This window comes from Rhinolophus ferrumequinum, chromosome 4 (assembly GCF_004115265.2).
Source record: "Rhinolophus ferrumequinum isolate MPI-CBG mRhiFer1 chromosome 4, mRhiFer1_v1.p, whole genome shotgun sequence".
Classification (NCBI taxonomy): domain Eukaryota; kingdom Metazoa; phylum Chordata; class Mammalia; order Chiroptera; family Rhinolophidae; genus Rhinolophus; species Rhinolophus ferrumequinum.
Window position 1 is genome coordinate 14,722,097 of NC_046287.1, and position 27,281 is coordinate 14,749,377.

Genomic DNA, 27,281 nt, shown 5'->3' on the forward strand with positions numbered 1-27,281 from the left:
CCCAACGCTGAGCTGCCAGAGCTTCCTTTCAGGACAGGACCCCACATTTGGGAGAAAGGGCTGAGAGTGAAATCAAAATTGAGAACACTCATACATAAGATGAAAGATCATCACAAAAACAAATCCATAAGACATGGCAAACTGTAACTTATAATTTCAAAATGAGCTAAGCAACATTAAGAGAATATACAAGACATGAAAAAAAATATCTAAAGCAGAATTAGAAACACTCAGAAATGACATATGAAAACTCAAGAAAAAAAGGAGAAAAAGGTTCAAGGGAATAAATTTCAGATATGAAAACTAAACTAGAAGTATGTACAAACAAAAAACCAAATCATGTCATAAGGGACAAAGATAAAATACAGTTTTTTAATTAAAAAGAAAAGAAAAGTAAGATTAAAAGGATTTAGAGGAAAGTAGCATATTGAAGACACAAAAATCCAACATACAGATAATAGGATCCCTGAAGAGGAAAACCAAAGTCAAATCCATAATGAAAGAGACTACACTTATTTTAAAATCCCAACTCAGGCTTCTAAAGAGCCAATATCCTATAAGGAATAAAAATTAGTTATCAGCAGTCCTTTTGACAGGAATGCTATCATGCTTTATGGTAGAAGAAAACGGTATACAATAGTTAAGAGCCTAAGGAAAAAAGCATGTGAGTCAAATAATTCGTATACAGTAAAAATGACTAAACAATAAAGGGCATATACTGTTAACTGAAAAACTCAGGGAATGTTGTTCCCATGAGTCCTTCAAAGGAATCTACTAAAGAACAAACTTCAGATAAAATGACTAGAGAAATACTGACATAAGGACTGGTGACAAGCATTAAAATACAGTTACTCATAGAAGTAAAGACTTAATGAGGGTTACGTACAGTTATTCATAGAAGTAAAGGCTGAATGAGAACTAGAAAAAAGTGTATTAAATGTAATGGCTATATGCTCGATATAGATATAGTACAACAGGTGGAAACGAGGACAGCACATACAAAAGAAAAAAATTTTAAATACACACACATACATTTTTTTTCTTTTTGGTCTGTCCGCTAAAGAGGCTACAAGCAGTGATTAACCCACTAACAACAAGTATCCCTGATCTCCAGATTGTTATTGAAATCACTTCCACTTAAAGGAAATGACTGATTCCATATCTGTGGGAAAAGAGAGGCGGCTAGATCATAATGAAACGATCCAAAACCACTGGGGTCATGCCCAAATGACCAGGAGCCAAACTGGACAGGTCCCACTGGTCAAATACGGGACAACTGGAGCTTTCCTAAGAATAATTATTGTGATGCACACATTTTTAATGATATTAAAATTAACTGGTCACCTTCAAAGGATAATAGGGAACCAATTCAATATCTCGAAAACTGGCAAAGAAATGAAGTATTTATCCTAAATTTCCTATATCATGTGGTAATCAGTTTTCAAGAATATTGTTAAGTGAACTAAGTCAGACAGAGAAAGACAACATGAAATTAGGAATGAATACCTTTTGCATATCAAGATGACTAACCCATTAAAGATTTTTTAAGTACTCGTATGTATAGAATTTATTCTATCCAGGAATAAGTAAACACTGAAAGGATGTCTCTTAAGTCCAAACTAAATTAAGAGGGATTTAGTTTACTGCCACCAACTAAGAAGGTCAATCAGTCGACTGAAGCTTCAACACCAGGCATACTCACTCTTCTCCTTGCTAACACCTGTTCTATTGGGCATCTGTTTCCAGAACCAAGCAGCTTCTCCTATCGGTTACAGGAGGTAACCTTCCCCTTTGATTATGTCTATAAGTGTCAGGGAGAATTTCTTAGTAGCTACAGTATGCTATTGTATTTGAACACTCATTTTGACATCAGGCACGTGCCTACTAGCCTGGAACCTACAGTCCCTGGATAATAGTTTTACTAGTAAATGTTCACCATGCTTAGCCTTTAAGTTCTATTAACCCCTAGTCTTTTGCTGAACCAATGTGACAACAAAGGACATCCAGTGATGAGGGGCACCTTGTACAGCCCAGAAGTTCTCACCCTCCTCTGTACCCTGGAGTCACCGAGAGAGCTTCATCAGAATGGCTATCATCAATAAATCAATACACAAGTACTTTAAAAAAAAAATACACACACACACACACACACACACACACACACACACACACACCCAGGTCGGACAATTAAGTTCACGAACTTTCCACCATGTAAGTGCATAGTGGGAAGTTTGTGAACTTAATTGTCCAACCTTTTGTATAGGTACACACATACATACATACTAAGCCTGGGTCGCCTCTGCAGGAATTCTCAGTTATTAAATGACAGGGCCCAGACACTGAGATTGTTTTAAGTTCCCCAGATGATTCTAATAGATATCAAGGTTGAGGGCCATTGTTCCTTTTTTTTTTTCCCTCATTCCATCCATTACTTTTCCCCTTCGTTCACTGAAATGCAATTGTACATACATACCATTTTTCTCCATTTTTCACTTATTTCTTCAGAACTGTTCCTTCTTTCATTCCATACAGATATTTTCTCATGTCTTCACATCACCTCCATCATAATCACATGCCTCATTTCTGGCACTTTCAAAGCTTTTAATACTTTTGCAGTTAGCAGACATGAGAAGTTTAATTAAATTCATAAAAATCTAAAAATGTAAGCATGAGCCTAGCAAAATATCTCAGACCAAGAAACAACTCAAAATAACCAAGATAAAACAACCTCAGATGACCTCTCATACCACAATGGGTTTAAGCATCACTGACCATGTCAGGTTCTAAAAGTCTAGTAAATTTTACCAGTAAATAATGATGTTTCGATATCTGGCGAGTCTTTTTTTACAGTGCTATAATAAAAGGTTATGTTAACTAGCTGTAAGATTTTTAGACCAAAAATATACAGATCTAATTTGAGCCTAATGGAATTTCTTCCTATAAAAAAAAAAAAGAAGAGGACCGTTTTCTTCATTACCATCTCCTGCCTAAACAAAAACACACTGCAGTAATAGCAGAGAACATTAAATGCCACTGGAGCTACCCAGAAAGGTCTCATAAGGAAGCTGATGAATCTGAGCTGCTGAAAGATCATTTTAATTGTACATAAATAAAACCTGTCCTATATAGGCATAAATGGAAATTAAAGTGCCAGAGAGATTATTAGGAAATATCCTTAACAAGAAATTGGTTCATTACCCTGAGGCTCTGAAATTTTCTCCTAGTCAGCAAGCAAGACCTGGAGACAAACAGGCGAAGAAGTATCTTAGGCAAGGACAATGCTGATAAATGTGTCTCATACTAAGTACCAGCCACAAATTTTCACCCAGCTTTTATGTTACAAGGGTGCTCCGATCAAATCCCCAACCTGAAATGGAAGCCAAAAAATAATCCATGCTAACTTTAATTCACAAGAATGTGTAAAGCTGTCCGGTCCACCTACATGTCCGATGGTTCAAATATAACCCATTTCAAAAATAACAACAACAAAAAGTGAGAGAAACATACAACAAAACAACTTGATTTACCTGTATCTGACAATACTTTCCAAAATTAGCATATAAAACTGAACTCTAAGAAAAACAGACACTGAAAGGTATAAACATGCCCTCACTGATCTTACGATATTAACAAATCGATGGTAAAATGAACACTAGATATTTTACCTAGAAAAAATGTACACAGATCTGAACATATGACTAATATGTTCTCAAAATATAATTCTGCTCAAGATATGCCCAGAAGGCCGATACTGCAGAAAACCAGATCCCCCATACTTGAGAAAACCATTCCCTACGGAGCAGGGTACCATAACACCTCAAAATACTTTTAAACACTATGTACAGACACACGCGCACAAACAAGTATCTACGATCCAACACTTAAGAACTCATTTTATCACACTGCTTAAAAAACTTGTTAATCTTTTTATATGCCTTCTAAAGATATGTTCTATAATACTTGACATTTAACTATTTCTTCTTAAACAGGTCTCAGGAAGAACCACAGAAACAGGTAAGTGTCCAAGGAGTACAGAGAAACACTCTCCAAACTTTTCCAATACCTCAAAAGAGCCCTTGTGGCCACTGACAGCAGTCCGGATTGACTGGGAAAGAAAACAATCAAAAACAAAGTTCAAGGAAGCTAGCAAACTTCCAGGAGCACTTATAAAAGAGAAATTTTGCTCCTTTCCTTGAAAAGAGAAATCAAAAAGGAAAAAAAACCTAAACATAAACAGGAAATAAAGGATGGATATTCTAATTAAGAAGCTTCGAAATATGAAATAAGGCCTTCTTTATTAGCTATCAGCCCCTCACCCCCAAATGAACATGTTACTTGCACTGTGAACAGATTCCGACGACACATGGATGGGGACTGGGCAGGGACACCTGTAAGAGCTTTTGCTTCCAAGCTAGTGTATTCAGAGGGAACCAGAAGTATAAATTTCAAAGAGAAACGTCTAAAGCATTTTATCCGCCTCTAAGGGTAAAACACAAAACAAAAAGTATGTGCTGACGGGTAGCACTCCAGTTGTAATCTGTATGGAAGTGAACTGTACGAACAGTCTCATCAGCGTGCATATAAAAATTAATTGGAAAAAAAGAAAAAGATGACTCCAAAAACAGTGATGAGCAAATGCTTAACTCTACTGACGGGACCTTGGAGACATAATAAAGGCGTGAACACTGTGTAGCACAAAGTTTCCCTAAACACTCTTTCACTTTGTCTCTCTGCCTGAAACTGCACCTTCCCACGAAGGACCAGACATCCTTCTGGTTCTCTTGTTCTGTCTCTCAAACTTGGCCCACTGACTGTCTCCACTCCCCCTCAGCGCGCTTAGCCTCGTCCTCCTGCCAGGGGTTTGCTTTCACTTTGTGGGATATATCCTTTTCGCTTCTCAGGACTTCTCCAGTTTTGTATTGCCACAGATTATCCTGAAAAAGTCTAAAAGTGGAACAGTTCATAGGAGATTCTTCTCAACAGGTGGGAAAAGTAGAGTGAATGTTTTATTTTTACTAATCCTTTGTGATAAAGTGGGGAGTATTGGATTGATCTAAATCCTACTCTCTACAGGTATCCTTTTTAACACATTAATATATAAATCAATGCATGGCTTTCTGTTAACCCTGCCATGGGAGACTTTCATATCACCCAGAGATAAGATATCCAGGGCCAGCTCATCCTAAATGCAAGTCAAGCACCCACAGGAAAATAAATACCAACACAAACACTGGGATCACAGACAGAGGGTATGATTCAGCGAAACCAAGAAGAAAAGGAAAAGCTGGTGAAGGCATCTCTATCGGATGTGTTTCCTAAACCTGGCTTGTCTATTCAAAACACAAAAGTGCTGACTACAAAAATCAATGATACCTGCAGGGGTACTTTAAGAATTTTAAGGGGTGAAAAAGAATAAAACTAATTAAATCATAGTAAAGAAGAAGAACTACACTCACAGTTAGGTCAAGCACAGTAAGACACATGTAAATGGTAGATGCGTACATTAAATTCTAGTTCCTTTCCATTTACAAAGGAGGGAAATGTGTAGGCCTCGGTGGCTCTAGAGATCCTCTGCTCTGTTCCAGAATTTTCTTCTTCTTACATTGTTTGGGAACTGTGAATTCTCTTCCAATTGGACTATCATGTCACATCCCACTTTCAAGGTCCTTCCCACTAATTACACAACAGTCTTACCCTCCAGCGAGTAACCGAACAGAAGTCAAGTCTGTGCAACTCATTTTGAAAGAAGTTTTCTCCAATAAACTTGCTGCTGAACATCTCAGGCAAGGCATTTACCAGGGAATGGCCCCTGGGCCATGTAGTACTTCTCCCATCTCAGCTCTGAGCCCACTGGGCAAAGGGAGGGTCTTTTAAGATGCTCCTTTGCATGGAAAGAGGAAATTTCCAAAGTGAATTAGAGATAAAGAGAGATTTTGCATAGGCAAAAGTACATCTGGATGGTACGGCAGGATGCTTACAGCTACCAAGCAGAAACCCAACTTACAGCAGACTGAGTAAGACTGTGCATCGCCTCACAGCAAGGGAGAGCCTGGAAGCAGGACTGAATGCATTAGGCCAGAGCACTAGCTCCAAGATGTTCCATCCCAAGCATCCCACACCCTCTCACAACCATGTCTAATGGCAGGAGAAAGTGGCTTTCCTGTTCTGGAACTTTTTATGAAGGAGAGAAAATGTTCTCAGAGCCCCCAGCAGCCCTGGCCATTAGATTGTGCTGCTCAAACCTGGATCACACATCCCTGTGCTAGGCAGTGAGGAAAAAGTGTAAAACTGGCATTTGCAGCCTCTACACATGACATTGGTTTAATAAAGTTTTAATAATCTTTCCTCTCTGAAGAAATTCAGTGTTCCTAGTTGGCTACCTAAACTGAAACTTACTAAGGTCTTAGAAATAACCTGATTTGATTGGGTTTTTTTTTCCCTCTTCTAAAAACCAAGCTTATCTATTTTAGTGTTATTGTGAGGGTTAGCATTTCTGAAACATTTCAAATCATGAACTGCAGGCATCAGTACTATTTTCTAAACACCTACTGTTAATACCCACAAAAGAGAATCTCAAAGCAAATTCTAAGGGTAAAATGCTAACAAACGTATATGAGGTCTGACAATTAAGATCGCAAGCTCATCCTAGAAAAAGTGCTACCTACCTCATTGCTGAATATCACCATGGTCACCTTCGAAGTACTCCCCTTGGGAAGCTAGGCACCAATGTCAGTGCCTAGTCCACCCTTCAAAGCAATTTGGGAACTCTTTTTCTGGAATGGCCATCAGAGCTGTTGTAGTATTACCCTTGATGTCCTGAATGTCATCAAAATGTCTTCTTTTCAATATTTCCTTTATCTTTGGGTAAAGAAAGAAGTCACTGGGGGCCAGATCAGGTGAGTAGGGAGGGTGTTCCAATACAGTGATTTGTTTACTGTCTAAAAACTCCCTCACAGACAGTGCCCTGCGAGCTGGTGCATTGTTGTGATGCAAGAGCCATGCATTGTTGGCGAAAAGTTCAGGTCGTCTAACTTTTTCATGCAGCCTTTTCAGCACGTCCAAATAGTAAACTTGATTAACTGTTCATCCAGTGGGTACAAATTCATAATGAATAATCCATCTGATATCAAAAATGGTTAGCAACATCGTTTTGACTCTTGATTTGGACTTACAGAACTTTTTTGATTGTGGACAATTGGCTGACTTCCATTGTGCACTTTGACACTTTGTTTCAGGGTCGTATTGGTACACACATGTTTCATCACCAGCGATAACATGGCCCAAAACATCGTCTTGCCTCTCCAAAGGGTCTTGGCAAACTTTGACTCTCCTTTGCTTTTGTTCATCGGTGAGCTCCTTCGGGACCATTTTTGCACACACCTTTCTCATGCCAAGATTTTCAGTTAAGATTTTCCTGTTTCTCTATGTTTACTTGGTCTGCTATGCTTCTCATAGTCAGCCGTTGATTCTGACGCACAATTCGATGAATTTTTGCAATGTTTTCATCATTTCTGCTTGTTACTGGCCGCCCGCCCTGACCTCTCTTCCTCAGTGACGTGTTCTCTCCCCTCAGGAAAACATTTAATCCATTTGTACACTGCTGTTTTTTTCATGGCATTATCCCCATAAACGTGGACTAACGTCCCTGATTTCACTTCCACTCTTGCCAAGTTTAACAAGAAACTGAATGTTTGTTTGTTCGTTGCTCTAATTCAAGCTCAGACATTTTCACCACAGCACACAAAAACACGCAACAACAATGAACGCCACACAGCAAGACAGCGCCACACATCCACACAAACACACCTGTGAGACTTTGATATATGAAGGTTATGAAACCTTACTGAGCTGTGTATACAGTGCTGCCAATGTAAGCGCACGGTGGTAAGCTTGCAAACTTAATTGTCACACCTCGTATCTGACATAAACCACAGCCTCTCTAAAATAACCTACCTATGAAAAATTGTGATTGTTTTCCTCACAGAAACTTTTTCAGTACTCATTGACCTAACTATACTAGCATGACAAAGTCTGTAAGCTAGAGTTAATAAATGTGTTTCTACTTCCACAGCAAAAATAAGTGACATCAGCTTGAACTTTCTACAGCGTTAACCATCTGCCAAATTATTCAGAACCCTCTCCTAGGAAAAGCCATGAGCCCCCACACACTAATTAAATGAGTCAATGCTTTAATCATACTTTAGATAACTAATCTATTTCAATCCTGATAATCTAATTAACTAATTCTGGCAAATAAATTCCAACCTTAGTCCAAAATGATTAGAGGATTAAAGTTTAAAATCGTGAATGCAAACTGAAATAGATACACTATAATGAAGTTCAAAACGGTTTGTTCTCCTATTAAGAAGTCTGTTTATTAACTGAAATTCAAGAATTAAAATGCATTCTTACTTCAAAGTTTTCTAAACCAGTTCTAGGATAGTATCTCTTGTTATTATATTGAGTGAATTCAGGCTTGTTGGATTTAAAATTCCCGAACAGGGTACTCTTCCCTGATTACTCTATGTAAAACAATTATACCATTTCCATCCCCTCTGCTACTTTTCCCACATCCCTTTTCACCTCCTATTACATGTTTTTATGTGTTGTCCTATGTTGCTCCATAGAACACAATGATAGACTATCTTGATGCTTCATCTCCAGAGCCTAAAACAGTGCCTGATAAAGAGACACTTAGTAACTGTGATGAATGAACAAATGAATGTCTTAAAGATGTCGACTCAATAATAGCAAACCTGCATTTTTACTGATGCACATTTACTTACATTTTTAATTATGGTGTAATAATTTTAACAGCACAAATAATGAACAAATCGCAGAGCACAACAAAAAAACAAACAATTGCTACTACCACCACTGCTGCCACAGTGGCAGTCACCAGTTATAAAATGTGTTATGTTCTAACCATGGAATAAACAATTTAACTCTAACTACACCAAGACCGTGACGTGGGCATTAGTTCCACCTGATGAATGAGGAAATTGAAGATGGAGAGGTAAAATAAGATGCCAAAGATCAAAGAGATGATATATAAACTGATGTAAAATACAAGAGCTCTGACTCCAAAATCCTGATGCTAATTTGTGATATCTAAGTATCATTAAGTGACAAAAGTAATCCATATCACGATAGCAGGTACAGAACCCATCTAAATGAAGAGCTGAAATCACAGTACTGAGTGATTTCTACAGCTGAACATCAGACTGCCAAAAATGAGACATGTTTAAAAAATTAATCATCATTTGAGTCCTTTGTCCAAAAGAAATACCTCAGTCACTGACTGGTCTAGCAGATAAATGGAGGTAAAGTATAAATAACTTACATTCTTTTAACCTGACCTTAGGTTAAAGCATCCGGTGAAAACTATGGTATGTTATTTTTCTCTAATATAATGTGATCTTCAGTTCAGCCAAAATCATTTTCTACGGTTTTTCTACCAATCGCTTCTTCATTAGTTTCCATTTTATATTTTTCATCCAATCTATTAATTTAAAATTTTTATCTGACCGGTCAAGCTCATTTGTTGGTCCATGAAATAAATGTAATTGATTCTGTGTGCCAGTCATGGTTTCTTAGACATTCAGTCATTATTTCCACCCACATATTTCACGTTTCCCTGAAAAACTGGCAGCCATATAGAGGCTTAACGTTCCTTTCAATGTCTACATTTATAATTTTTACAAGATAATTTTATCCATAGGAAAACTCACATTAAAGATATGCCTCTAAGCCACTGTTCTGCATCCTGATTCAGGTAGTTAGAGTAAAATCAGTCTCACTTTTCCATAATACAAATAGTATCCCAATTTATAAGAGACACGGAAATCAATAACCATCTTAATTCACTAACGAGGGAAGTTGTCTTAAGCATGAGCAAACCAACCAACCAGTGTTCCTTGGCAATGTGAGTGGCTAAAAAACAAAAGCAGTTTAAAAGTCATAAGGTGAGAGAGACTTTTAAATTAAACAAACTTATTATAATACTTGTGCCTTTAATTATACATTAAGTATACATCACCAGCTCTGATTCCAGCTGGCCACAACCTTAAGTGCTCCGTTAGACAAATGCATTGTTTTTCATCCCACCGCACGTTTCAGCAATATTTTTCCACTTGACAGTTTTACTTACTGTCTTGGAAGCAGTATTAATGTACTGCATCACCATTTCTTTTTTGATACTGAAGTCCTTTTCCCGCAAAGGTGCCTTCTTATCTTCATTTAAATTCATATCTTCCTGGAAAACACAATTAAAAAGCCTCATTTTAGAATCTAAGTAGAGCAGCAACTCTACATACTCTATGAACGGAAAATCAATAATTTGTGACTAAAGCAGCATTAATTGTTTCGGAATGATTTACGTGCAGTTCTGCCTGGAGGAGAGAGAAAAGAGCTGAGACACAGGGAAGAAATTATTCTAGATCATCTTCACAGGTAAAACACTTACCAAAACAGCTTTTAAATTCACAGCAGGCTAGTAAAATTACATTTGCATCACTATAGATAATTAGACAGTTGCAGATTTCTGCCTTTCATAAAGTCATTAGGACTCACAATTTCCAAATATGTGTGTGTGTGTGTGTGTATGTATCTGTGTCTGTGTATTTTTTTTTTGACAATAGCTGCACCTGAAACTATCTTGCACCATTTTGAAAGAGGTACTCCGTGTATCAAAACGTAAAAGGTAAATAAGCCAACCACTCTCCAGATTTGATAGCTACAAGCACATATTCTCAAACACCTGGCACTGATCCCAGCAAAAAGTGAAGCATCCTATAGTTTTAGTTGTCTATTCTCCACCCCTACGTAAAACCTTCATTCACTGCTAAACTTATTAAAAAGTCACGCTTAAGAAGAGAGGTACCACCTGAAAACCTAATACTGATCAAGCAGCATTCAAAATGAGGGTTTAAGGTACCGGGTATTAATACAGGACTAATTCTCACTAAAAATACGAGTCAAGTATATCCACATAAATACAGGAATTGCTACTAGAATCTTTCAATTAAGTCACTTAAGTAAGAAGCTGTTCCGGTGACGGAAAAGGAGGCAAAGGAAAGACAGAAATGGCAGAAGGAGGAGGGCAGCTCAAGGGGGTTTCCTCCTGATCTTAGCTCTGGCTCGTTTGTGATACGAGTGCATATAAACTCCATATGCACTTAAAAATCGGACCATAAAAATGAGGACTCTGGATCACCTATAGAGCCCAGCAAGTTAGATTTCTTCTGGGTTGTGTAAGTGTTCTACAATTCATCAGACATTAGTTTATGCCTTCAGCTGACTCAGTTTTTGGCTACCAACCGTTCAAGTACTGAAAAGTCAAAATTCCCTTCATCGCACCTTGATATAAATATTTAAGATCTTAGAAGATGTTCCATTTGACATTCCAATAAAAGGTAGTAATTAGTAATGTCTATCTTGGCTGTTCTACTTACAAATATACTATTATATGCCTAACGGTTTGTTTTGTTTCATTTTTGTCCTCTAAGCCAGTGATTCTCAGTGGGCCTTCACACCATCAGGAAGCACTTTGGAAATGTCTGAGGGCACTTTGGTTGTCACTGTGACTGAGGTGATGCTACCAGGATTTGCGGGGGGAAGGGTGTTTGATTTTTCTGCAACACCTGGGCTAGTCCTACACAATGAGAAAAACAAAACAAAACAACAAAAAAAAAACTGTTCTGTCTCCCAAAGAGAGATGCACATATCTTAAAAAGACAGAGAGAATCCTAAGTATTTAAGCTTAAACTCTAATTGAATATTATTAGATATAAATGGAATTCATATGTAAATTGTCACATATGAAATACTTTTTATTGCATGCTTTTTAATACACATTAATACACAATTTACTCTGTAAATTATAGGCACACTGTTTTGGGGGGTTTTTGTTAAGCTTCACCAACAGTTGTGCTCCATTTCTGAAATTTAGGCATCACAGGATGCACTGCTTATGGTATTTGAATCACCAAAACAGCACACCTGTGTAACTATTGTACTCACAATGGCATGAGGCAGAGATTCAAGAATGTGACTTTAATGTATCTTCTTGACTAGTCATGGCCAATTGTTTATATTGAAATACATAGTTTTATTATTTAGTACACTGAGGCATTATACTGACTCCTTTAAATTGAGTACATAACTTATAATATCTATAAAAATTCTCACTCTAAGAAAGTAATGAGGAAGTTAGGGAAAAATTAGAAAAAAAATTAGAAAAGGTGGCGGGACCTAAAAACCTTGAGAACCTGCTTTAAATCATTCACTATACTTTTATTTCCTTTCTGTCTAATGACCATACATGACCCAGCCTCTCTAGCCAACAAATTAAAATACTTGATACAGAAATACTGTAAAATACTAAAAAACAGAAAGTCCATTCGTCGTAGCTGAAGTCAAAATAAAATTTCAAGGTAGACAGATGAAAGATACAAAGGCGACTGCTTTCTTTTTGGAAAAGCATCTTCAAGATGCCATGAGCCTATACTCAAAAGGAGTACGTTTGGAATTAAGGAAGAGACCCAGAGTCCCCCCAAGCTCTTTTCTCTGGCTTACCTGACCACTCTTGTCTAAATATGGCACTCACTTTGGTGACAAAGGTGTGATGATAGTCCATATTTAAAAACAAAGAAGAAACAAAGAAGAGATAATACTACAAAGAAATTTGCAATCAACTACGTAATAGCACAAATTTGTCACAAACCTCATCTAATACGTGGTCATTCTCGGCATGTCCAGAAGGAAATGGCACTGGAATGTGTAAGAGTAACTGACATTTACAAAAGGAAAAAGAAATATGGAAACAATAGAAAGAAAAAATAGGGGTGTGTGTGTGTGTGTGTTTACACATACGTATGTATGTATATATGTATAAAGGGTGCAGTATTCTTAGAATAGATTTTGAAACTCTATAAAGGGCTAAAAGACAGACAACCCAATTAAGTCATTGGCACTGAACTTCTGGGAGGTCACAAAGTCCTTGGGAAATGTACGGAAGCTTTTTCCTAGAAAATGCATCCATGTTTTATGTTTCAATTCCAAAGGAGTTAAGCTTACGCATCTTCATTTAATAACCCCCCACCTTAAGGGGAAAATCTTCAACATGAGAGCCCGAATATCACATAGTCTAAGCTCCATATATATTACAGAAGACAGGCTCCCAGAAATGAAATGACTTTTCAGACCTCGCTGGTTGTTAAACTTGAGAACTGGAGCCCAGCCTAGTGTGATTTCCAGGCAATCGTGATGGGTTGCTGGTGAGCAAGCCATCAATATTCACATTACTTAAATTTATATCTGCTCAAAGTGATCATATCGCATCTTTACTGTCTTAGGTCAGGTTTCCCAGAGGTGGACCTGAGACAGCAATTCAGGCACAGGTGATTAACGAGGGGATGCTCGCAGGATGAGGGGTGTAAAGGAAGCAAGGTAAGACAGGAAAAAGAGACTTTGGGAAATGTGGCCTCAGCTGGATATTCGCTTCAGCCTGAACTGCACCATAGTCAGTACCACCTGGAAGGACACCCCCAAGTCAGTCACCCTTAGCTGCAGGACACCCGTTCCCTGAGGCCAAACCTCTAGATGCAGGCACTCACCACCTGGGGATGCCAGCACTCACCTCCTGGGTGTGCAGGCACTCGCCACTGGAGATGCAGGCAACACCAGGTGAAGGGATGGATCTTGGAGCGGCACCAACAGCATCCACAACACCATTTGAAAATGCCTTGCTTTATGTTATAATAAGGCTACTTCCTAAGCCAAACTGAATAATACGGAAAACCACATATAGCGTCTAAACAAGCAATATAAACCACTGTGTATTAACCAATTCTTCCCTTCACACATACATCGGGACGCCTAACACACATAAAGTAATACTGCAGCTACAGATCTTTTAAGAGCCCTGAAATGGCAGTTTGCCTTGATATATCAATATATTGGTATATGTATGCAATTCACTTAATATTTCTTCTAAATAAAATACTGAGCATAAAATACATAGAACATATATAGACCCTGATGAGTAATTTGAATGAGGCTAATAGTTCAGTAGATATGAAAATAAATATCTATTCTTTAAATGGAAAAATCTTATCAGTTGGCTATTTAGCTAATATTATCTCATTCAAAAATATTCAAGTAGCCATCAAATCAAAACTAGTTTCTGTCTGAAGAGTGATTGTTTTTGTTGTCACTTCTATTAATACCTGAGCAACATACATTGTGAATCAACTCATTTAAAGTACTACCTTCACATAGACGTTTTGACACAGTTTTGCCTGAGGAAATTGGGAGTTGCAACATCAAAAAGTAATTTTCCCTTAGTTAATTACTTTCTAATTAAAAACTATACCTAAATCGAATCACTGTGCTGTTTTACTGGGCAAGTCTAGGGATAGATTTTAGAAATAGAGAGAAGAAATACTGCAAGAAGAAACCCAAATTGAGGGCAGTCTACAAAATAACTAAGCAGGATTCTTCGAAAGTGTAAAGGTCTTAAAAGACTCTGTCACTGCCTGGAACAGACTAAGGAGACAGAACAAATTAAACGCAAGGTGTGACCCTGGATTGGGACAGGAAAGGTCAGGTGGGCAACGGGGCAATATCTGAATAACGTCTGTGGTTTAGTGAATATTGGCCAATGTTAGTTTTTTAGTTTTAATCATCGTACAAAAGTTTTAAGATGCTGACGTTAGAGGAAGTTGGGTGAAAGGTATATAGGAACTCCACTATTTTTGCAACTCTTCTATAAGTCTAAAATTGTTTCAAGATAAAGTTTTTTTAAAGATTAAATTGAAATATTCATAAAAGTTCTGCTATAAAAATAATTTGAAAGAATGAGAAAAAATGGAGCATCCCTCATTCTTTAAAAGAATTTTATAAAAAGTCCACTCAATAAAAAGGTTACGTATTTGGCTACAATAAATATGCATGTACCTGATGGAGAGGAGGGAAGTAAAGAAACTATCAAGACACATCGGAGGTCACTGAGAGAAAGTGTTTAAGACACAGGTAACAAAATTCCATTCAAAATCTAGAAATTTTCAAAATCTTGAAATTTTCCAAAACACACCGTTCTTAAGTGACTCACATTTGCTCCATTTTCATTGCAAACATCCTTTTCACGCATTCTCCCAACAACTTTTTCTATAGCTTTTTATGACGACCTAGTATCCCTATCACCTTAAATGGTTAAATTCTCAAGCCAGGCACTGTGGGAAACACCTAAGCATTTATTTAATCCTCACTAATAACCTTTGAGGTAGGTATCATCCTCTCTGTATTGATGTGTGAGCTGAGGCTTAGATAAATTGTTTAAGATCACCATAGTCCTGCCGCTTCCATTTGCACTCTGGTCTCTCTTATCCCATTTCCTTTGAGCTGATACTGTCCGACTCGACACTTAGGTTGCCAAGACCTCGTGTTGCCCCCTGTGCCACCCCATCCTTGCCACCCCGTCCCTGAAATCCCCACTGCCTTCAGGCTTCACTTCCACCTTCCTCAGCGGCACCTTCATGACCGCACCTGAACCTCGTCATTGGCTCAAAGCTGTTCCGCCTCACGTATCCCCAGGATCAGCGTGATCCTTTTCTCCGATCTCCTTTTTTTTTTTTACACATCTCCCACGCCCAGTCACCTTGCTCTTGACCTCAATGAAACCTCCGGTTGGAGGACGCCCTCCGTTTCCTCCCAATGCAGACTAACTCCACGATCCATCACTTCCTACAACATTGCAGGAAATCCTCCTAGTCTTTCCTTGTCATGTGGCCTGAGGTACTTATTTCAGACCTGCCCTTCTCCAGGAGCTATGAAACTACCACTCCTAGCTATCATTTTCAGCAAGCAAATTTCTATTCCTCTGTGAAAAGAAAACGATCATTCAATTTCCTGTTTCCTGTATTACCGATTTATTTGCACACTAATCTTCCGTTACCAGTTCCTTCATCTACCAAAGATAATCCCCTTTATTTATGCTCTGGATCCTCTTTCCTCTCACCTCCTCAAAGGACACTGCACATCAATTATCCTTTTATAATCCTGTTTCATCGAATTCTAAGTTAAGGTTGGGCCTCAGTATATAAACATGCTAACACTTAATGGATTATAATTAAAAGAAAAAAGAGGCTTCCTCAACCCTAGCTTTTCTTTATATATGACTTCCTTTTTTCTCCTTCAGATGACTTTTAAAAGAATTTTTCTACACTTGCTGCCCCTTTCACAGTGCATATACCACAGTGGTTATTTTTTAGATATTTGTTAAATAAATGAGATGCAACAGAAGTTCCCAAATAAAATTGGCTAATTCTACTTTGGGACAAACACGTGAAATCAGATAATTTTCTAGGAACTGGAGCTAGAGCTAATACTCACAACCGCAGCCTAAAACAGCACCAGGAACAAGGTCCAGCTCCAGAGGTGGACTCTTCAGGCAGTGGCACTGATACAGTAACACTGGCCAAACTGAAACCCGTCGTGTTTTCAGGGAACACGAGCAGAGCCACACGCCACCTCTGAAACAGGGCGGTACCGGCCACGGGGTGACTGGGGCTGAGATCCCACACCCATCGTCACCCACCACACTGTGTGACTGTGTGTGGTGCTGTGTCGCTCAGAGGAACGAAGGGGAACACCTTTTTCTAACCTGCACAACACACCAAATGGGTCAGTGGCAACCATGACCTGGAAACCAGGGCAAGGGCATGTAGTGAAGCCAACAGCTTTTAAGATACTCCAACGGATTCCTCTTATGTGCTGGATGGGGCCAGAAGTGCCTACAAACCAGGAAATTACAAGTTTGCTGTGGTCTTACACACCTTGATTCCATCCTACGCTGATGAAATACTGGTACAAAGCAAAACTTCCCACGTTTTCTTTTGCAAAACCGAGAGGGGAAGGATGTAACCTTAACACTGATGCACACACAGGCAATTAGTTAGAGAGCTAAGCAGCCATCGATCGAGAAGAGGCTGGCAAACACAGAGTGGACATTTTTTCCAACTGAATTACAAATGTTTGACTCACTATTTTCATTCATGGATGTGGGTCTTACAAGACAGCATGCTCATTAAATTTACAGCAAGTTGCTTGGGATACTTAACACCACAGAGAGTCAGGTTACATTTAAAATGATCGACTCTGTGGAGAATTAAATGAACACACCCAAGGTATTTCCCCCAGAGAGGAAAAGCACTGCAGACAGGCAGAGGTATGACTAATTATAAAGTGGATACTGGAAAGACAGTACAATAATTGATCAAAAATTCAAATGGCTCAATAGGCATACTATTCGAAGGTAAAAACTGGAAGAAGGCCATAGCAAAACCAAACATTAATTCTTGTTAAGTCAACAGCAGTCATCTAATTTCAACAGTGTATTATGTTTTGTTTCATGGGTTAAAGCCAATCTAGTTGTCCTTGGCAGCAGTTCTCTGCTTGGCTAACATGTCATCATTACAGCCACAGACTGGTTAAGCATCTTAAGGGGTCCACAATGATTCCCATAATTACTTCTCCTGAGACTTCAGAGTTCAATATCCTGTAAACACAATTTTACCCATATGTCTGCTAAAAGTGTAATTCTTTTCTTAACCACACTGGAATTTATCTTCCATACCACACAACGTCAAACGGTCTTGCTGGGGTTTATCCCTACGAAGGTAGGTGTTTTGCTTTTCGGTTTTGTGGGGTTTTTTTATTTATTCCATGAAAAGTTTAGTGCCAAATAAAAAAATGGAAGATTCCGTGATCTAGTTTCAGATGATTATATACTCTCCAATAGTCCCCATTAACTGAATATTCTCCAGTTCTGCATTTCATAAATTTCATTCTTAGATTAAGTTCAAGTAAAAATTAGAAAACCTTTAAAAGATAAATACAACTGAGTACCTGGAACTTGGAGTTAACTTTATCACTACTTTTTCTACATTCAAGATGTCCATAAATATGCTAAAGCTATAGAATAGTTTCTTTTCATCATCATTTCTACGTTCTTAAACAAACCCTTATAGTAATCTTTTTTTATATATAAATGTGATTACAAAAAGGTTATGTTTTTCAGCTTTACCAATAGTGGGGTTGGATTTTCACTGTTACATCCACAGTATCCTTCCTCCAACCCCATTTGAAGTAATAAGAAGTTACATGGCTAGCTCATTAAAAGGACAGCAGCCAGAAAATGTCATTTGCCCAGAGACAGACAATCAACTCAAAAGATATTTGTACAAATATTCCAACTGGAAAGTACAGAAAGTGTAAACTATCTCAAGTGGAAACCCAATGTCAATTTTTCCTAATGACAGTATCAAAGAACAAACATAAAATATCACTCTTCTTTCACATACTATCAATTTTAGCAGAATAAACAAGAGATGAGATGAATACGCAGGGAGCTTGCACCACTGTTTTAGAATATAATGTTGCTGGAATTGTTCGAGTATATGCCTAAGCTCCTACCATCACAGACAACTGTTGTGTAATCCTTCAGATAAAAACACAGCTACTGATTAAAAAGGGTTTTGTTCCTTTATTTATTTTTCAAATGTCTATACTATACACATGGCCATTTCTTCACAAATTACACAAAGGATAAAATGGCCATTTGACTAAGATACAAAAGCCAACTTTTCTGCGATGAAAAGAAGACTGAAAAGGCCTTCGCAGTTGGAAAAGGATGTACCTGCACAATTTCTAACGGGTGAAAGAGCATGCTTACCCATTACCATAACATTTATCCTTTTGAAATTCCCCTCTGTAACCATTTTATTGGTACAACAAACTCCCATCAGGCAAAATTCAATGCTCCTAAATCATTTATTTTCTCATTTATCTGGATCTAGAAGAAACCACTAGACATTGACACTATGCCCCCGACAAACACAACCCATGAATCAACTTGACAATTGCCTTACACTTCTATACATTCTTCTTCCTCCTCCTCCTTATATTTGGGTTATTATTCTGATTGCTTTTAAACCACCTTTCCCTAAATTTTTCAGTATCTACCTAAGGGAAAGGGAATAGGATGATAATAGATCGGAACAAAGCATCCCCACAGAACCTCTCTCTGTTTATCTGGTCAACCCTAAATACACTTTTTTAGTTTGTAATAAATAAGAAATGCTTTGAATAGAAAAAAAATAGATTTGTAAAGAATGCTAATACTTGTAATAAACTAACTGCTGGTAGCAATCTATAGCAGTCCATAAACACTTAGAGAGTTAACACAAAGGCGTCCTCGTCGGTTTTTCTTTTCAGTCAGATTCCTGATGACCCTTAAGATATCACTTACAAATTCAACGCAATAGGCATTCATTTATCTGATTAAAGAAATAGCTGTGCGTAGACCCTTAATACCAAGGATTAAAGGGAAAAAGACAAAAAAAGAAAAAGGAAAAATTGTCCTTAGGATGTTCCCAAAGAGTGGCACCCTGGGTACAAGGCGAACCCTCCTCCCACCAGCTGCACCAAAAAGGATCAAAGGTACCTACAGTCACATTGCATTCTATCAGTTCTCTTGATTGTTTTTTCCCCTTTCCTGTACCTTACATTTCAAAAGATGTCTGACTGACTACCACTACCAAAAGATGTCTGACTTTGACCACTGGTAAAGCTAAGAACACCTCTCAACATTAACTCCACGTGTACTATTTACACAATTTGATTGCTTCAACATAGTGTTTACCAAAGCAGAAGAAACAGATCAACTCATTCAACAAATACCTGTAATACGCATGGTGAAGGCACTAAGAAGACAAAGGTGAATCAAGTGTTCACAGTCCAATAAAATGCTCCCTTCAGACTGGTTAAGCCCCAGCATCCAGATGGCCACGTGCCAATAATCGAGGCTGGCGCTACTGTTTCTCCTAACAGGTATTTTGTACAAATAGTTTTTGGATACTGACAAAGATTTAGTCTTTGAAAACCAAGGGCTTCCTGTCAGCACCCAAGGGCCTCATTTCACTCCTGAAGGGGTTTTACCTCCAATTGCAAATTCTACATGTCTACCTGTCCCTAGTTTAGTTGTGCCACTAAATGTGTATAGACAGACGTTTACCACCCCCAGTTTCTCTTAATTCAATATAATCTGCTATATCTGTCACATTCTTAAAGCCAGAAGTCCCTCTGTACATTTCAAAACACGACATTATAATCAGCAGCATTGAATGGTGATATTTAAGTACAGTAACTAAAAGTAAAATAAGTTAAATGTTTTTAAGAAAAAGTAAAAATGTAAAATAAAATGAAAATTACCCCCACCCAAAAAAAAGGATTATTTTAAAAGTTACACGATGCCAAAACAAAGACTCTAGAGGCAAACTTTAAATGGTAAGAAATCTCAGTAGTGGCAAATGCCAAAAGGTTTAAATGGCAAGTTACTGAATGTTGCTTCAACAAAATAATTTTTATTAATAAAAATACTATCGAGAAGTGCAAACCAAAAATCAAACCAACCCTAAATCTAGCATCCTCTACAGACATAGACACAGCTTTAAATCTGTCCACAACGTGGTACCCTGAAAAACCTGAGAAATATCACGAATCCATATTTAAAGAAGGAAAAAGACCCTTCTCAGCTTCACAGTCTGCAGGTCTTCCCTATAATATCTTGTGATATGTTCAAAGGAATCAGAAATGGAAGGAAAGAATCTATATCTTACAGTTTAAAAAGAACACAGTTGTGACAAACTCATTCATTAGCAAATTAGGCAGCCCTGAGAAAGCAACAATTTCATACTACTTCTGCTTAGGAAAGTGAGTTTGACTGCAAAAGATCTTCTGCCAACAAGGAGACCTGTTTAAGATTTAAAAACTGATCTGGCCCAGTTATTAAATATGTATTCTGTAAATACTTCAAAAATGTCAATATCCATCTGCTCTGTACATACTAATTAAAATTGATACTCTTAGCCAGGAGATGAGTAAGACTGACAGAAAAATACTTCTAAAGTAATCATGTTCAGGAGAGAATACCATAAACTATATTCAGTACTTTCCAGGTAGTGGTACTTAATGGCTTGTGGTGATAAAACGTGGCCTCCGTAAACATCAAACATCAAAAAGCAGCTCTGTTAACTCTGATGGCACCATCAATTATGATCAAAAAGAAAAATTTTTTTTTTCTTAACAAGGTAAACACAAGTGAACCAAAAAAAGTCCCATTCCAGAATCTCCCACAATATTCAGGTGAGTGGTTCGACATATGATGCATGGGGAGGAAAGGGTACTTGACTATCTTGAATCGTAAGAGGTAGTACTGAGAAGAGCTACCTTTATACAAGGATCATTAACAGAGGCAAGGGCTAGCAAAAGAAAATTTTAAAAGGTTGTATTCTTTGTTCAAGGCTGAAATTATATCAGCTCATGGTCACAACAGTTAATAAGGAAGCATACATGGGTTGTTAACTAAAACCAAAATCAGCACTTCATCAAGAGCTGACAAAATAGGTAAGAATTTCCCAAGGTTAGAATGCGTGTCAAACAATGCTAATAAAATGGACATTCAGTGGTGAAAAGTTAGGACTCACTAACAAAAATTAAAAATCCCATGAAGACATAAACTAGGCATTCTTTCTTGCTGGGGTCTCTCCTGAAGCTCCATGTATGACACTGAACAGAGACACTTGATTAATAGAAAATAAGGCAGAATAATGGCAGATACACCCGTGCATTCCAGCTGAGTAATGAAGGGACCAGCTATTAACTTTTTCTCAAATTTAAAGCACATCTTATCCTCCAGTGTAAATAGATGAATGCAAAAATCTCCCCCAAAACTAAAGACTGCCAGGATCAATAGGCGAAACAGACACTACAAAATAAATCACGATGCTGAAATAACATACAGCTCCTCAGAATGGCATGAACAATCCTTCCAGAATCTGTCCCAAAGAATCACTCCAGTCTAATTTTTCCATTCTCTCTCTGGTCCCCCCATGAGCTATTTAGACGCTAGTTCTGTCTTTGCTCACTGCTGCTCTCCATCTCAAGAGAATGCCCTGCCCTCTGCTATCCAAACTCTAAGTTAGGACCTAAGTTAGGACCTGCCTCTAGTCCACCCTTTCTACTACATTTCCCTAAACTAGGATGATTTCCCTTTCACTTTGGTTTCCCCTGAAGCTAATTAGCTATCTCAAAAATTAAAAGGAGCTTCATCCTACCCTGAACTTACAAATAAGTTAAATATTAAATACTACCTTCCGGCATTTATTACTCATTTAATTTTTCAATTATTTGTTTTGAATCCTAAGAGATAAGCAACTTGAGGGTAGAAACTATGTATGTAAATAACCTATTTACATAAAATTAGCATTCATTTTGTGGTAAGTGGTTTGAATATACTTAACATCTGTGGGCTATTGGTCAATTCATTCAGCCAGCTTGAAGGCCAGGAGTCGGATGGAAAATCACCATGATTTAGAACCAGCTGAAGAAGGCCACAAGTGACACCCAGTGTCTCCACCAGAATAGGCACAACTCAAAATGAGTTCGTTCAAGCCTCTACAGGCAGAACTGTTGCAGGACTAAAGCGCTCGGTTATCCCGAGAACCAAGAAACAAACAAGTGAAGGCAACAAATCAGTGCCCTGAATACACAGGGCACTGTGAGAATCACCCCAAAATGTAGCCAAACACCAGCAGACAGACCACGTAGATAATCCATTCAAGACAAAAATGGATCATTGGACACGTTCGGGTATTTGTTTTTATACGTCCTGTAGAGACCAAATACTGGCATGCCATTTTTCTTCAGATTCTTATTTTTGTCACTGTAAAGCTTTGGTGCCTAAAGTGCTATCTTAAATGACATCAGAAACCACCCTGTGGAACACAAGTTCCAGATATGTTTGGTGTTCCAAAAATATGACCGAAAGCTAAGGCCTTGACATCAAACCACACTCGCAAAAATCAAAATCTTACCATCATCTTTTCAAAAAGTTCTAAGACTTCGTTCTCCGACAGCGGCTTTGGAAGGTGTTCCTCCATCCCTGAAGAGCAATCATTGCTTGCAAACGCAGTCTTCAGGTTGGAAAGTGGAGGTCTCTCTTTCTTGCTCCCTGGAATTTTTATGCTGGCAAATTTGTCCAGCTACAGAGAAAGATAAAATGGCACATAGTAAGTATTTCCTTCTCAACATTTATCTAATCCCCAAAATGAAGAATCAATCAATCATTATCACTTTGATTTCATCGGGAGATATTCAGCATTGGACTGTTTTTAAGATTCCTTCTAATCTTAAAATTATAGGATTGAGATTATAATGACAGGTGACCTTTGCTTTACAAATCAGCAATGTAAGCAGTTTTACAAAGGTAACTTAGCTAATTTAGTGGTTGGCAATCAAACTATTACTCTGTGTCCTGGCCCCCAGCCCCCTCGTCCAGATCCCTTTCCATCGTGCAAACCACCATGGAGGAAGGGGGTGATTTAGGAATTTTAAGAACTGAATTCTACTTATACCTCCATCGCCCGCGGGCCTGATGAACACATTTTACTCAAGCTGCTGCTCTGTATTTGAACTTCATGAGTAACTACAGAGTAGGGTGGCTAAAGCATTGGGAAATAAAGCTGGAATTTGTTGCAATGGCATCTCTTCTATAATTAGATCATTAAATAGTTTGCTGATATTTGAAAATGTAGAGATGTCAGTTTACAAAGTTAATTGCTTGTTCATTGAAATTTTCTTGAATTTCACAAGTTCTATTTCTCCCAGAGAAACAAGACTTACATAAATGGGAACAAATAAAAACAAGCAAGTCTTCAACTACGCTTGAAAAGCCCAATGATTTTGTGAACTGCTCAGCATAACTCTGCACATGAATCTACTGTTTTTGCCATGATATGTACAGTACATAGACCTGTGCTATTCATTCTGGGAACCACTAGCCCCATGTGGTTATTTAAACATAAATTAAATTGAAAACTCAGTTCCTTAACTGCACTGGCCACATAACAAGTGCTTAAGAGCCACATGTGGCTAGCAGCCCCCATACTGGTCAAAGCACGTTAGAGAACATTTCTATCATCGCAGAAAGTACTATGGCAAATACAACACTTAAAATTCTCAATTTAAAAGAACCAGTCACATTACTGATTAGTCACTTCACCCACAAAACAGGATGTCTTCAAATAATGAGATGCAGAGACAATCATACTTATCTTTCAAAATTGGTCTTTAAATTCACTATCAAGATAATGCTGAAAAGATGCTCAAAATCACTAATCATCAGAGAAATGCAAATAAAAAACACAATGAGATATCACCTCACACCAGTTAGAATGGCTTTCATTAACAAGACAAATAATAACAAGTGTTGGAGAGGCTGTGGAGAAAAAGGAACCCTTATACTCCACAGTTGGTGGGAATGCAGACTGGTGCAGCTGCTATGGAAAGCAGTGCGGAGGTTCCTCAAAGAATTAAGAATAGAATTACCATATGACCCAACAATCCCTCTCCTGGGTATCTGCCCCAAAAATCTGAAAACATTTATCCATAAATGTACCGTATTTCCCCAAAAATAAAACTTAATCGGAAAATAAGCCCTGGCATAATTTTTCAGGAGGACATCCGCAGAACATAAGCCTTAATGTGTCTTTTGGAGCAAAACTTAATATAAGACCCGGTCTTATTTTCAGGAAACACAGTATCTGCTCCAACGTTCAATGCAGCTTTATTTACGGTGGCCAAGCCATGGAAACAACTAGTGTCCTTCGATAGATGAATGGATAAAGAAGATGTGGTATATATGGAATACGATTCTGCCATAAGAAAAGATTAAATAATGCCATTTGCAGCAACACGGATGGATCTTGAGATTATAATGCTAAGCGAAATAAGTCACACAGAAAGCTGAGAACCATAGGATTCCACTGTTAAGTGGGATATAAAACTGAAAAGCAACAAAGGAACAAGACAAACAAAGAAACAAAAACTGATAGACACAGACAATAGTTTAGTGGTTACCAGAGGGTAAGAGGGGAGGGGGGTGGGAGATGAGGGTAAGGGGGATCAAATATATGGTGATGGAAGGAGACCTGACTCTGGGTGGTGAGCACACAGTGTGAGATATACACTGTGTTACAGAATTGTACACCTGAAACCTATGCAACTTTACTACATAGGTTTCAGGTATACAATTCTGCAGTATATCATGTATATATCACACTGTGTGCTCACCACCCCGGGTCAGTTCTCCTTGCATTTAATGAACTACTGTTGACAGAAGCAGGGGTAGCGGCATGACAAATCAGAATTCCAAGGAGCCCAGTCATGAAACGAGTCTGCGCCCACCTACCAACTCCTTCCCTGAAGCCTTCACCCACTGTGTGGGGTAACATTCCAAGGGGTGGGAAGGGCAGGAAAGCTGAGCAAGATGTTCCCTGAGGCAAGAGAGCTCTCTCCCAATGCGAAGCAGCTGCCCTCTGAAGTCAGCGGCCTGGGCAAAGACTTGAGAAGAATCCCAGCAATGCCTTCTGGGCCTTTAGAGAGTACAAGGCAGGTGCCATCTGAAGGCTGGGAGCAGGACACCAGGTCAGAGAGATTTTCTGAAGAAACAAGGAACCAGAAGTGAACTGGAAACAAAAAGAGAACTCTACTATAACCCTAAAAATGGGTACCAGGACTTTAAAACAGAAAGAGATACCCCACAGTTTTGAAAGCTAGTAGTTCAGTTGTGAAGTCAAACAACAGATTGCCAGAATCTCATTAGTGCTCCCATCCCGAGCCCTCAAAACAGCTGAGGTCACGGCTGAGCTGAATATAACTAAAGCATAAAGCAAACCCAAACACAGCTGAACTAGATCACACTGACTCAGCCGCTCCCTCCCCCCCATTCTTGCAGCCTGAAAGAAGGGCATGCCTTTTTTGGAAGCAAATAACTTAATTTCTACTATAATTTTTTTTTAATGTCCACCATACAGTCAAATATTGTGAGACACACAAAGCAAGAAAATGTGGCCCCCTAGTCAAAAGAAGCAGACCTAGAGAAGGCCCAGAGGGTGGAATTACTAGACAATTTAAAATTAGATCTATAAAAATGACAAAGGATATAATAAAAAGAGTGGACATCATACATGAGAGATGGGTAATTTTAGACACAAGGTCACGGAAATTTTTTTTAAATGTCTATTAGAATGAAAAATGTATCATAAGTGAAGGATTCACTAGGTGGGCTTAACAGAACCTAAGCATTGCTAAGGGAAGAATTGGTGAACCTAAACACAAATCAAGAAAATTATCAAAATCATAACAGGGGTGGAAAAGGGAAAAGGCAAAATAAGAAAAAGGAAAAACACAGTACCCAAGACCTGTGACCTAATACGAAATGTTGTCAGACAAGTATAATTGGGGTACAGAAGCAAAACACTGAATATGGTACAGAAGACATATTTCAGGAGGTAAGTGTTCTAATTGATTAAAAAAAAAATCAATTCACAGATCCAAGAAATTCAGCAAACCCTAGAAAAAATAATTTAAAAAAAGAAGAAAAAAAACACAACTATGCACCTCCTAGTCATACTGCTGAAAATTAAAAATAAAAGTCCAGCCACGAAAGTGCAGCTAGAGAAATGGAGACTTTACATACACAGGAGAAAAATGATACAAATGATAACTAATTTCTCACCAGAAACAATGGCAGCCAAAGACAATGGAATAGCATTTATTAAGAACTGAAAGAAAAATACTGGCATCCTGGAATTCTATGTCCAATGAAAATACCTTTCATAAATAGAAGCAAAATAAAGATTTTCAGACAGACAAAAAAGCTGGGAGAATGTGTCTCCAGCAGACCTGTACTACACAAAAAGTGTCAAAAGAAGTTTATCAGGACAAAGAGAAATGATACCAAATGGAATCCCAGATTTACAAAAAGAAATGAAGAACAATGGAGAGGTTACACTGTTAGATGTTGCTCATACAAAGATAAATGAGCTATTTAGGACGGAAATAACTAACAACCAAGTGAACAAGACAAGCACATAAACAAGTAATTATATAGCTATACAGGAAATGTAGCAAAAGGTATGTACAATGTATTACAGTAGCTAAGAGGGGCATCTAACTCACCAATATAAACACTTTCTACTTTGGAATAACCCAGCAACATAAAATTGTCTCTGAATGAATATATGTCTTAGAAGCTACTGTTCCTATGTACATTAGTTCCCCAATTCTCCATACGTGTTTTAAAAAACTAGGAGACACCAAAAATATTTTTTTAAGAAATGAGACTGGAGGCTCTGTCTTCTGAAATACTTCATCGTCAT

General features: G+C 38.1%; 1 protein-coding gene across 4 annotated transcripts in view; it reads right to left on the reverse strand.

Moving 5' to 3' along the window:
- The window catches only part of DIAPH3 (diaphanous related formin 3), a 441,105-nt gene that overhangs the window by 369,869 nt on the left and 43,955 nt on the right, over window positions 1-27,281 (reverse strand). For all 4 annotated transcript variants that reach the window (XM_033105125.1, XM_033105126.1, XM_033105127.1 and 1 more), the window contains 2 exons: window positions 22,935-23,102; window positions 10,151-10,255 (listed from right to left, as the gene is read on the reverse strand). In XM_033105125.1, coding sequence (XP_032961016.1) covers window positions 10,151-10,255; window positions 22,935-23,102 — 273 coding nt within the window. The remainder of the gene's footprint in view (window positions 1-10,150; window positions 10,256-22,934; window positions 23,103-27,281) is intronic.